This window comes from Colobus angolensis, unplaced genomic scaffold, assembly GCF_000951035.1.
Source record: "Colobus angolensis palliatus isolate OR3802 unplaced genomic scaffold, Cang.pa_1.0 Scaffold102, whole genome shotgun sequence".
Lineage (NCBI taxonomy): Eukaryota > Metazoa > Chordata > Mammalia > Primates > Cercopithecidae > Colobus > Colobus angolensis.
In genome coordinates this window covers 336,695-350,287 of record NW_012111142.1, presented here as the reverse complement: position 1 = coordinate 350,287, position 13,593 = coordinate 336,695, and the positions used below count along the sequence as shown (strand labels likewise).

The following is a 13,593-nucleotide window of genomic DNA, read 5'->3' as shown; positions in this document are numbered from 1 at the left end:
GGGATTCTCCATGTTGGTCAGGCTGGTCTCAAACTCCCGACTTCAGGTGATCTGCCTGCCTTGGCCCCCCCCCAAAGTGTTGGGATTACAGGTGTGAGCGAGCCACTGCGCCCAGCCGAGAATATGATTCTTAAGCATTTATTATCAGTTCCCCAGAGAGCAGAGGATTTCATTTGTAGTTAAAAAAAATCAAACAACAAAAAACAATAAAACACAAATTTAGTTCTTAGAAATGTACAGATTTAAACTGATAGTTCTGCTGAACCTAACCACAATTTCTACATGTAGGAAATTAATATTTTAAATGAAGATAGAAGCAGTTTTCCCCTGAAAGTATTTATGTCATGTTCTTAAAACTTCACATCATTTTATGAACTTGGCATTCCACTAATAACACTGAGTTGCTTTTACAACTGTGTCGGCAAGGTGCTGTCTGCTTATATTGAGGTTGATGAAAAGAAGTAAAGCTGCTGTTGTTTGTATTATGTGGCATTCTTGCTAGACCACTGGAACTTTTTTCCTTTGGTCTCTGTAAGGAATGGTTGTGCTTCTCATCTTTCTTTAGTCTTACGTACATTGTGTAGTTGATCATGTTCCTTGTTACGATAAACTGTTGAGAGGCTCAGTGCCCAATTTGTGGCCTACCTCTAGGAAGTATCCAGGGCTTCTCTCTATCAGCCTTTTTATGTACCATCCTGTTTCTTGACTTTATTTTCTAGTCTTATTTTTTTCTTGCCCAAATTGTGTATTTTTCTTTCTTTCTTTCTTTCTTTTTTGTTTTGCTTTTTTCCTGTTGTCCAGGCTGGCATGCAGTAGTGCAGTCAGTGAGCGTGAGCTCACTGCAAGTGCAAACTCCTGGGCTCAAGTGATCCTCCCACCTCATCCTCCCAGAGTATCGGAATTATAGGCATGAGCCACCACACCTGGTCACTCTTTCTTCCTTTTTTTCTGCGGGGGGGCTATGGTATCTCAAAGAGCTGCTTTTACACTTTTTTGGGAGATAAATGTGTTAAATAAGCAACAGTCCCACCTTATTGACGTGAATGTTTTAAAAACTTAAAACATACCTACAACTACCTGGAAATTACCTCCCATATCAGGAAGGATGGAGAGAAGGCAAAACTGTCAGAAAAGAGTTGGTAAGCTTTGTGTTTGGGAAGTTTTTTTGAAAACCTCTTTTTTTGTTGTCTTTTTAATAGAAGTTGGTGAGATGGCAAAGCAGTATATAGAGAGAAGTCTTTTGGTTCCAGACCATGTGATCACACGCTTAATGATGTCCGAGTTGGAGAACAGGCGTGGCCAGCACTGGCTCCTTGATGGTGAGTTGAAACTGTGGGTAAACCGAATTTCTGGGAATAGTCAGTTAAGGTCTTGCACACTCTCTTAACTTCTTACTGAACGGAAAATGCCTTATTTTCTAAACTTTCTGTCCGTTATTTAATATTGCAGTTTGGCAACATGATAGGAACCCTTTGTGGTGAAGCCTTTTATTTCTTCTCTCTCCAGATCACCATCATGAGAACCACTGACTTGAAGCAAACTTTCACTAAATTTCTGTTATTGCTTCAGCCCTTTTGTTTCCATAAGTCATCCTGAGTATAATTCCTTCAAACAAAGGTTCTTTCATTCCCCATAAGACACACAAAATACAATTATGAGCTACTATTTTTCACCTGTCAGATATTAACAGAGAACATTGGAAAATCCTTTATTGAGTGTGTAGGAAACAAATATTGTTGGGGCCGGGCGCGGTGGCTCAAGCCTGTAATCCCAGCACTTTGGGAGGCCGAGATGGGCGGATCACGAGGTCAGGAGATCGAGACCATCCTGGCTAACACAGTGAAACCCCGTCTCAACTAAAATACAAAAAACTAGCCGGGCGAGATGGCGGGCGCCTGTAGTCCCAGCTACTCGGGAGGCTGAGGCAGGAGAATGGCGTGAACCTGGGAGACGGAGCTTGCAGTGAGCTGAGATCTGGCCACTGCACTCCATCCTGGGCGACAGAGTGAGACTCCGTCTCAGAAAAAAAACAAAAAACAAAAAACAAATATTGTTGAAAGTATCAAATGAGCAACCTTTATAGAGCAGTTAGCATTATATATACCTTGTGATCCAGCAGTTCCATTCTGGATTTCTGCCTAAAGATGCAAGGAGCTTTATTTTAGCATTATTGGTAAATAGGAAGACACTGTTACTGACACTATAAAAGAATCATTATATATGTGGTATTCTGAGGACACAAAGAAGAAAATTATTCTGTTGGTGGAAGGAGGGTTGGAACAACTGTATGGAAAGTGATGAATAGATAGATGGTCCTCAGGTAGAAGAGTGGGGATAGTTTTTTTTTCAGCAGAGGGACAATGTGAACAGGGTGAAAGGGGAATGAGTTGTCTTAGTATTTTTTCTGAGCCAGCAAGCAGAGGTTGGCAGAGGAAATCCTGGGGTAGATAGCCTTTGATTTTGCATAAAGATGGTGGAACTGGATTTTGTTGGCTTTAGGGAGCACTGAAGAATTGTTAAGTAAGGCTGTAATATGATCATATTTGTCTCAGAAAGACTATTCTGTTAGCAGCACAGGAGAGATTAGGTGCTGGGGCATGGAGGAGAGTTGTGACTACAAACCAAAGATCATTGGAATAACTGGACTAAGGGATGTCAAAGGCCTGAGTTTAAGCAATAATAGCAGTGGGGTGGAAGGGAGGCACCATTCATAAGAGAGTGGGTTGAGGAGAAAGAATTGATAGGAGCTGTGGCTGATGTTAGGTACTACAGCCCCAGGGTTTTCTTTTATTGCCTTCCAGGCTTTTTGAGTTTCTTAGCTTTCATCTAAGAAAGACCCTCTCTACACTTACCTAGGCATGTTAATTTCTCTAAACTCTACTTTTAACTCACAAAAGTTAGCCCTTTTCTTAGTCTGTTTTCTGCTGCTACAACAAAGTACTTTGGGCTGGGCAATTTGTAAAGAAAAGAAATTTATTTCTTATGGTTCTAGAGGCTGGAAAGTCCAAGAGCATGGTGTCAGCATCTGATGAGGGCCTTCTTGCTGCATCATCCCATGTCAGAAGGCATCAAATGGGGAAGAAGTGCATGCCTCTGAGAGGGAATGGGAGCTGAACTTATCCTTTTATTAGGAGCCCATTGTTTTATCTAGAACCCACTTCTGTGATAAGAGCATTAACTCATTCATGAGGGCAGAGCCATTATGACCTAATTACCTCTTAAAGGCTCCATTTCCCATAGCATTACATTGCCGATTAAATTTTTTTTTTTTTTTTTTTTTTGTGAGACGGAGTCTCGCTCTATCCCCCAGGCTGCAAGCTCCACCTCCTGGGTTCACGCCATTCTCCTGCCTTAGCCTCCTGAGTAGCTGGGACTATAGGCACCCACCACCGCGCCTGGCTAATTTTTTTTGTATTTTTAGTAGAGATGGGGTTTCACCATGGTCTCGATCTCCTGACCTTGTGATCCGCCCGCCTCGGCCTCCCAAAGTGCTGGGATTACAGGCATGAGCCACTGTGCCCGGCCTATTACATTGCCAATTACATTTCAACATGAGTTTTGGAGGGGACATTTAAACCTTAGCATTCTGCCCCTACCCACCTCCCCACCAAAAACAACTCTCGTCCTCCTCATATACAAAATACATTCATTCTATCCCATTAGTCCCCAAAGTCTTGGTCTAGCATCAACTCAAAAGTGCAAGCTGAATCAGACATAGGTGAGACTTATAAAGTACAATTAATTCTGAGACAAATTCTCTTTAGCTGTGAGCCTGTGCAATCAAAGCAAGTCATTTAATTGCTATGATAGGAAGGTGTATGATGGACATTCCCATTCCAAAGGAAGAAATAGGCAAGAAGGAGCAGGTGGTCCCTGATAAGTCCAAAATCCAACAGGGGAGACATTAAGTCTTAAAGATGGGGAATAAAGCCGGGCGCGGTGGCTCAAGCCTGTAATCCCAGCACTTTGGGAGGCTGAGATGGGCGGATCACGAGGTCAGGAGATCGAGACCATCCTGGCTAACACAGTGAAACCCCGTCTCTACTAAAAATTCAAAAAACTAGCCGGGCGAGGTGGCGGGCGCCTGTAGTCCCAGCTACTCCGGAGGCTGAGGCAGGAGAATGGTGTGAACCCGGGAGGCGGAGCTTGCAGTGAGCTGAGATCCGGCCACTGCACTCCAGCCTGGGTGACAGAGCGAGACTCCGTCTCAAAAAAAAAAAAAAAAAAAAAAAAAAGATGGGGAATAATTTCCATTGACTCCGTATTCTGCCTCCTGGGCACACTGGGATGGGAGTTGGGCTCCCAGGGCCTCAGAAACTCCACCCGCTGTGGCTTTGCTGGGCTCAGTCCACTCAGCAGCTCTCATGGGTTGGAGTTGTATACTGGTGGATTTACAGTTCTGGGGTGTTGACAGTGGCCCACTGCCATGGCTCCACTAGACATTGCCCTAGTGAGGACTCTGTGGCAGCCTTGACCTCACAGTTCCACTGGGCATTGTCCTAATGGGGGCTGTCTGCAATGGCTCTGCATTCAAAGAGTGCCTGGCATTCTTTGAAATCTAGGTAGAGGAAGCCATGCCCTGTAGGTCTTGCATTTTGTGAGATGCCACCAAGGCTTATCCCTTTCCGAGCAGTTCGAGCCATGCTGAAGCTGTTTGAATTATGGCTAAGGAGGCCAAGGAATGCTATCCATCTCCTGAAACATTCTACCCTCCTAGAGCTCTGGGTCTGTGATGGGAGGGGCAGTCTGGAAGATCTCTGAAATGCCTTTTAGGTCTTTCTTCCATTGTCCTGATTGATAGCACCTGGCTTTTTTCTAGCCATGCTAATCTCTTTAGCAATAGGTTTGACCACACACTTAATATTCCCTCTTGAACATGCTTTTCCACTCTGAACATGGCCATGCCGAGAATTTTCCAAATTCTTCTGTTTTGCTTCTCTTTTAACTATATGGTTATCCCTCAGTATCTGCTGAGGGTAAGGGGTGTGGGAAGAGATTGGTTCCAGGACCACTCCCTCATACCAAAATCCACATATACTTTAGCTCCATGGTCGGCCCTGTGGAACCCATGGGTACGAAAAGTCAGTCCTCCATGTGCAAGGGTTTTGCATACTGCAAATACTGTATTGCGTTTGATTGCAAATGTGGAACCCAGTGATAGGGAGGCCCGACTGTATTTATTGAAAAAATCCTTGGCCAGATGTTGTGGCTCACATCTGTAATTCCAACACTTTGGGGAAGCTGAGGCAGGCAGATCACTTGAGCCCAGGAGACCAGCCTGGGCAACATTGCAAAACCTCATCTCTACAAAAATTAGCCGTGTGTGGTGGCATGTGCCTGTAATCCCAGCTACTTGGGAGCTGAGGTAGGAGAATCACTTTAGCCTGAGAGGTTGAGGTAGCAGTGAGGCATGATCACACCACTGCACTCCAGCCTGGATGACAGAGTGTGAGACCCTGTTTCAAAAGAAAAGAAAAAATGTTCGTATCAAGTGTGCCCTCAGAGTTCAAACCCGTATGGTTCAGTGGTCAACTGTATTTGATCATCTCTTTGCTCTCATATCTCATTTTATGCAATTAAAAGTAACCACACAGCAGCTTGAAAACTTTACTGCTTAGATATTTCTTCCACCATATATCCTCGTTCATTGCTCTTAAGTTTTGCACTCCATAAATCCCTAGGGCATGGACAAAATTTGCCAAGGTCTTTGCAACTGTATAACAAGAATAACCTTTACTCCAGTTTCTAATACCTTCTTTTCTGGTTCTGTCTGAGACCTCATCAGAATGGCCTTTACTGTCCAATTGCTGCCACCAATATTCTGGTCATGACCACTTGAGTAATTTTTTTTTTTTTTTTGAGAGATGAAGTCTGTTGCCCAGGCCGGTGTGCCATGGCATGATCTCGGCTCACTGCAACCTCCACCTCCCAGGTTCAAGCAGTTCTCTTGCCTCAGCTTCCCGAGTAGCTGGGACTATAGGCATGCGCCACCATGCCTAACTAAGTTTTGTATTTTTAGTAGAGACAGGGTTTTGCCATGTTGGCCAGGCTGGTCTTGAACTCCTGACCTCAGGTGATCTGCCCGCCTCGGCCTCCCAAAGTGCTGGGATTACAGGTGTGAGCCACCGTGCCTGGCCCATTGAGTAATTTCTAAGAAGATTCAGACCTTCCCTACAGCTCCCCTCTTCTTTTGAGCCCTTGCCAGAATTGCCCTTGATGCATCATTCATGGCAATCTAGGGTGTTACTAGCCACTTCCTCCAAATTCTTCCAGCCTCTACCCATTACCTAGTTCCAAAGCTGTGGCCACATTTTTAGATATTTGTTATGGAAGCAACCCCACTCCTTGGTATCTATTTTTTGTCTTAGTCTGTTTTGTGCTGCTATAACAGAATACCTCAGGTTGGGTACTATGAAGAAAAGAAATTTATTTCTCACAGTTCTAGAGGCAGGGAAGACTAAGACCATGGTGCTCACAACTGTTGAGAGTCTTCTTGCTGTGTTGTTGGAAGGCAACACATGATAAGAAGGCTCACGTAAGAGAGGGAATAAGGGGTTAAACTTATGCTTTTATCAGGAGCCCACTCCTGTGATAACCAACCCGTTAATTCATTCATGAGGGCAGAGCTCTCATGACCTGATAATCTCTTCAAGTCCCCACCTCCCAATACCTTTAAATTGGCAATTAAATTTCAACATGAGTTTTGGAGTGAACATGCAAACTGTAGCACCCCCCAATGCTTTTTGTGTAGATATTTATCATGACTGATAAACTTTGACTTTGCCACCACCTAACAGTAATTTCCCTAGTTTAAATTTTTAAATTGTAAGTCTTCTCACCTTGCAAAATGAATTTGTGTAGTTTTAGGGAACTTAAAAATCTGTGTTTAAAAAGGATCGTCTGTGTTAAACTCCCCTGGAAAGAGGGTTAGTGTAATAATTGAGAGCATGGACCCCGGTGCTGTCAGACTGCCTAACTTGAATCCCCGCTCTGCCACTTTCTGGCAGCCTGTGTGACCTTGGGCCTCTGGTTGCTCATGGAACACAAATTAGCAAAGAGGGGCAAAGTGAGCAAATACATGTAAAGTGCTTAGAAGAGTGCTTGCCCTATATAAGTGCTATATGAGTGTTTGTCATTACTTGTTGTGACTAGTGTACAGGTCCTGAAGTTTTTTGGGTGGGGGTGACTATTTGAAGTATCCACTTCAAAAATAGCTCTAAAAGTATTTAGCCAGGCAGAATAAAAGTCAGTTTCAGTTATGGAATGTTTTCTGTATCTTTTCAGTGCTTGTTTTTGCCATGACTTCCTCTCAGGGTTGAATAACTGAAGTTCTTTGACATCATAGGCCTGTTTTAGTAAAGTACGTCAGCCTCCCAAGTGATTTGGTTAGTATTTCTCTCCTTGAAAACCCATCTGGTCACTTTTTCAGTTGCGACTTTTCTTTAAAGCTCTGGAATAAATCCATTTGGCAAGGTGTGGAGTGCGAGGGATGCCTGGTTCCTATGTTCAGCTTTAGACTCCTTATGTTACACAGGCACATGCTCTGCGGAGGATGTGCCTGTTGAGCGCGCTAAAGGTGATTGAATGTGGAAAGGTTGAGAAAGGCATTCTGATGACAGATGACTCATCATCTTGGTCCATATGGCTGTAGAGAGGCATCCTGCAAATGGTGGGTGGAAATGAGTAGAGTGGATCCAAGCCAAGGGAACCCCAAGTGGGGATGTGGGGAGGGGAGGGAGGGTGAGTGCTCTGTGGTTTGGTCAGCTTTGCTCTTGCTAAAAAAAAAACATTCAGCACTACCTTCCCTTCACTGTGCTTTCCAGTTGGGTAAGAAATATTCTTGTTTTGTTTTGTCTTTTTGGGATGGAGTCTCTTTCTGTCACCCAGGCTGGAGTGCAGTGGCATATCTTGGTTCACTGCAATCTCTGCCTCCTGGGTTCAAGCAATTCTCCTTCCTCAGCCTCCTCAGTAGCTGGGATTACAGGTGCACACCACCATTCCTGGCTAATTTTTTGTGTTTTTAGTAGAGATGGGGTTGCACCATGTTGGCCAGGCTTGTCTTGAACTACTGGCCTCAAGTGATCCGCCCGCCTTGGTTTCCCGAAGTGCTGGGATTACAGGCGTGAGCCACCGCACACAGCTAATTTTTCACTTTTTAAAAAAAGGGTCATCTATTAGTCCGTTTTCACATTGCTGATAAAGACATACCCCAGACTGGGTAATTTATACAAGAAAAAGGGTTTAATGGACTTACAGTTCCATGTGGCTTGGGAGGCCTCACAATCAATGCAGAAGGCAAGGAGGAGCAAATCACAGCATACATGGATGGCAGCAGGCAAAGAGAGCAAGCTTGGCAGGGAAACTCCCGTTTTTAAAACAGATCTCATGAAACTTACTCACTATCATGCAACGGCATGGAAAAGACCTGCCCCCATAATTAAGTTACCTTCTACCAGGTTGATCCCATGACACGTGGGAATTGTGGGAGCTACAGCTCATATTATATGAGACTTGGGTGAAGACACAGCCAAACCACATCAGGCCAGCAGTGAGATATAGCCGTAGAGAGAGATGTATTAGTAACTGTTTTTTTTTTTTTTCATTTCTAAACTTGCCTGCTTACCTGTGCCTTAAAATAGCAATCTAGAAGTTTCCCCAAATCAGTCCTAATTTATATGTATGTACCAAGATGTATTAGAATTATCTGCCATATTATTTTAGGGGTAGCTATCAAAATATTTTAAATCGGTATTTCAAAGTTTGGTTTTGTAGAAAAACAGCCTTAAATTTTGGAATTGTAAATTAAATGTAATTTAATCCTTTCCATAGGTAATAATGATAACCTTTAGCGCAAGAGTCATCATTTGATCCATGGTTGTATTTGAACCCTGGTTTGTTTGTTTCATTCTGAGCAATGTTGAACACTAACAAGTGTTTTCTGAAGGTAATTCTGTTTTTAACATAAGTCAGAGTAGTTTGAATGTGTGCGGTGTTTGTGTGTGTGTCTGTTTTCCCTTAGAGCTAAATGATTTCAGACTTGAGATGTTCCTGGCTATGCACTCACTCAGAGCCCTTGGTGTAGGTGTATGTTCAGAAACTAAACTGTAGATGCTAGAGCCAGAGTATTTTGCCCTGATTTTGCGAATGTGTTTTACCATACGAGGCTAGTACATAAGAGCTTTGACCTTATCCTCTCCGCATTTTTCCTTCTGATTCAGACCTCTGAGGAGTGTCACATCCCACTGGGCAACATATGTCTGTAGAAAAAAGCCAACAGTATCTTCTGAATCACATCTTTTAGGAAATGCCAAGGGTAGTTTTTTTTCTGTTGCCCTTGTGAATCTAGGGTATGTTTCAAGAATAAAATGTATAATAGATTTGTTTAGAAGGTCACTGAAGAATTCTGCTTTAATAATAAAAAAAATCAACTTTTTCTTCCTGCGTGTGTGTGTTCACGTGTAGGAGGGCAGTAGTTTGTCTTAGTCATTTATCTTTAAATATTTAGCCCTGAAAAATCATAGCCACATAACTCTTCTATCTCAGGTTGTTACTAAGGCAGTGATGTGTATTCTGGTATCTTGAATGGAAAGCTTAAAGCAATTCTGGTGGTTTCTAAAGAATGAAGAACAGTTGTAAAATATGTGGAACTCTACTAGGGTGCCGTGGCCATCTATGCCTGTCAAACGTGGATCGCACAATTAAAATATTCGGTTCCTCACCAGGATTGTCCTTGACATACCCATGACTTGCCCCTCTCATTGTAGCTCTGTTCATTCAGTAAGCATTATTATATCTAATAGGTCCTGGATATTTCTAAAGTGAACAAAGTACAGGTATAACTAACTTTGCACTGGGCTGGTGACAATGAAAAAGAATGTGTGGAAAAGAGGGAATAGAGGTAGACTAAGCTTGTCAAGGAGCTCCTGACGTAGGAGGGTTCAGAGACATATATTCAGTAACACATGGTACAGGTGAAGTGTTCCAAGAGGTAAGTGGAATGATTTTTGCAAGTAAGGAGTGGCATTTTTGGTCAAAATGATTGTGTGAAAAAAGATGGGTGTTTAGATTAGTCTTAGTACTGCGTTTCTGGAAACTATCCATGACCCAAGACAATGTAAATATGCCTGACAGTTTTTTTTTTTTTTTTCCATCATCCAAAATTCTGATTTGAGGAGACAGTTGGGTGTGGTGGCTCATGCTTGTAATCCCAGCAGTTTGGGAGATAGAGGCAGGAGGATCACTTGAGCCCAGGAGTTTGAGACCAGCCTCGGCAACACGATGAAAGCCCCTCTCTACAAAAATATAGAAAAATTACCTGGGCATGGTGGTGCACGCCTATCTATACTCACAGCTAGTCAGAGGCTGAGGTGGGAGGATCACCTGAGCCTGGGGAGGTCAAGGCTGCAGTGAGCTGAGATCATGCCACTGCACTCCAGCCTGGGCCACAGAGTAAGATTCCACCTCAAAAAGAATAAAAATGAAAAGAATTTGGACAGTGACCCTTAGATGAATGTTATTTTCTTTGTTGGCATTTTTCCCCCTGGACTTTGAACGTAGAGTTTCATCAAGGCATTTCTTTATTGTGTGTTTGGTTTGCATGAAGGATCAGCAGTTATTTGGAGTTTGGTTTGCATAAACAATTATTTTTGGGCTGGGTGCGGTGACTCACGCCTGTAATCCCAGCACTTTGGGAGGCTGAGGTGGGTGAATCACGAGGTCAGGAGCTCGAGACCAGCCTGGCCAACATGGTGAAACCCCGTCTTTGCTAAAAATACAAAAAATTAGCTGTGCGTGGTGGTGGGTGCCTGTAATCCCAGCTACTTGGGAGGCTAAGGCAGGAGAATCACTTGAACCCGGGAGGCAGAGGTTGCAGTGAGTCGAGATCATGCTACTGCACTTTAGCCCAGGCGACAGTGCAGTAGCCTAGGCGACTCCATCTCAGAAAAGAAAAAAAAAAAGTAACCAGATAACTGTAACAGTGTTCCCTAGAATGCTGTGTCATGAAGTTTGTAAAACAGGTTTGACAATTTTTATCATGTTAGAAGAAGGAATTGTAAAACCCAAGACCTATGTTTGATTATAAAGCTTGACTATCTCTTATTCAAAATGCTTGGGACAAGAAGTATTTTGGATTTCAGATTTTTTGGATTTTAGAATATCTGCCTTATACTTACTGCTTGGGTATCTCTAGTCCAAAAAAAATGCAAAATCTGAGATTCTTCAATAGGCATTTTCTTTGAGGATCATGTTGGCGCTCAACATTTTGGATTTTGGAGCATTTCAGAGTTCAGATTTTCCTATTAGGGATACTCATACTTTCTAACATAAGTATTTGTATATTCTCAAATCAAATAATTTGTAGACATATAATTAATTTCAAGTTAAATAGTGCACTAAGACCAAATGACTTTGCTGGAAGAAGATAGGCAATAAGAAGAAAGAGTGTATCTGCTTCACTTAAGACTAGGTAACAGGTTTTTTTTTTAATGGAATTTTGCTCTTGCTGCCCAGGCTGGAGTGCAATGGTGCAATCTTGGCTCACTGTAACCTCCGCCTCCCGGGCTCAAGCGATTCTCCTGCCTCAGCCTCCTGAGTAGCTGGGATTACAGGCGCCTGCCACTATGCCTGGCTAATTTTTTGTATTTTTAGTAGAGATGGGGTTTCACTGTGTTGGCCAGGCTGGTCTCAAACTCCTGACGTCAGGTGATCTGCCCACCTTGGCCTCCCAAAGTGCTGTGATTACGGGTGTGAGCCACCGTGCCTGGTCTAGGTAACAGTTTTCTAAACAGAGTAATACTGGTTGAGTTACACAGGAAATACCAGTATTCAGTGGGGTTAAGTTATGAAGAGACATTTGGGTGACATGTGACCTGAAATTTTAGCACACTGCCATCTTCTTACACACTTTATCCAAACTACCCAGCCTGATCAGACTTTGTATCTAGCTGCTGATTCCACTGAAGCTATTGCTACTCCTTTGTTAATGCTCCCAGGTGATTGCATGAATTTCTTCTGGTGCTAAGCATTCATAATTTTCGATAAGTACTTACTGATCAGCAGCTGTGTGCCAGACACCACAGTAGAGCAACAAAGAGACTAGGTGGGGCCTGGCTCTCCTGATACTCAGAATCCAGTGGTGTTTTCAGCTGTTTTTTTTGTGACAGGGTCTTGCTCCGTCGCCAGGCTGAGTGCAGTGGCGCAATCTCGGCTCACTGCAACCTGCACCTCCCAGGTTCAAGCGATTCTTCTGCCTCAGCCTCCCAAGTAGCTGGGACTACGGGCAGTGCCACCACACCCAGCACATTTTTGTATGTTTAGTAGAGACGGGGTTTCGCCATGTTGGCCAGGATAGTCTGCATGTCTTGACCTGGTGATCTGCCCTCCTGGGCCTCCCAAAATGCCGGGACTACAGGTGTGAGCCACCACGCCCAGCCAGTTTTTAGCTTTTCTGCTACCCTAGGCAGTGAGGGTTATCTTTAATTTCTTTAATTTAAATCAAAACCCTGGTAACTCACTTTTTCTCTTAGTGACTTTTCATACGTTCTGCACCCTTGATGTCAATATGAGCTCTGAGTAGCTGACTGAAAAACATAATAAAGCCTTGGATCTTTTCTCTTTCTCATTTAATATAGATTCTGTCCTGCGTTCCTGTCCTCCATGTCCATTTCCAGTGTTTTTCTTCTGATTGATCTGACTGCTGCTTTGGGGTGAGGAACAATTGTACCATAGTATAGTAGACAATGGTGGCTTATTTTATGTGTGTCTCAGAGATTGACTAGATTTTAACATTAAAGAACATTGAGGGGACAATATGGAAAACATATGTTTACACATATTTGACTAGACCTTAGAAAAGCTTGGTTCATGGATCAATAAACAAATTGAATATCCAGTTTTTGTGTCTTGATAAGCTAGACATCCATCATTCCCAAGAGGGAGTAGCATGCTTCCTGACCTCATAGTCCAGGAGTGCTGCACAAGTGGTTGCAGAATAGGTAGGTTCTTAGGAGCACCAGTGAAGAGGGAGTGAAAGGTGATGGGTGGTGCAGAGAGGGAAGACCCTCTTTTAAAGGTGAGGGAGGTGGGTATTAGGAAGGCTTCCTGGAGAAGCTGACACCCAGAATCATATTTGTAAGGTAGGAATGAAGCACATTTTAGAGGGAGGGAAGATCACGTGGAAAAGCTCTAGAGGTATGAAACAACATGGTGTGTTCTGGAAACCACAAGTAGTTGAGTAACCCTGGAGCTAAAAATATGAGATGAGGCTGGACAAGTGGACAGGGGCAAAAGTTAAACCTTCATGAAATTTAGAATCAGGGAGTTGAATAAGCGTCAAAGTTAATATTAAAAATGAGTTAGGGGAAGTTAAAAGTAAAATTTAAAACTTTGAGTTTAAAAGTGTGAACAACATATTTTTAAATTTTATTTCCAACATTTAAAAGTTAACTGGATTGACCGGGCGCGGTGGCTCACGCCTGTAATCCCAGCCCTTTGGGAAGCCGAGGCGGGCAGATCATGAGGTCAGGAGATTGAGACCGTCCTGGCTAACATGGTGAAACCCCGTCTCTACTAAAAATACAAAAAATTAGCTGG

The 13,593-nt window shown here is 43.2% G+C and overlaps 1 protein-coding gene across 4 annotated transcripts in view; it reads left to right on the top strand.

Moving 5' to 3' along the window:
- Positions 1–13,593, top strand: part of AK4 (adenylate kinase 4) — an 87,391-nt gene that overhangs the window by 43,578 nt on the left and 30,220 nt on the right. For all 4 annotated transcript variants that reach the window (XM_011940752.1, XM_011940745.1, XM_011940758.1 and 1 more), the window contains one exon: positions 1,200–1,319. In XM_011940752.1, the coding sequence (XP_011796142.1) occupies positions 1,200–1,319 (120 nt within the window). The remainder of the gene's footprint in view (positions 1–1,199; positions 1,320–13,593) is intronic.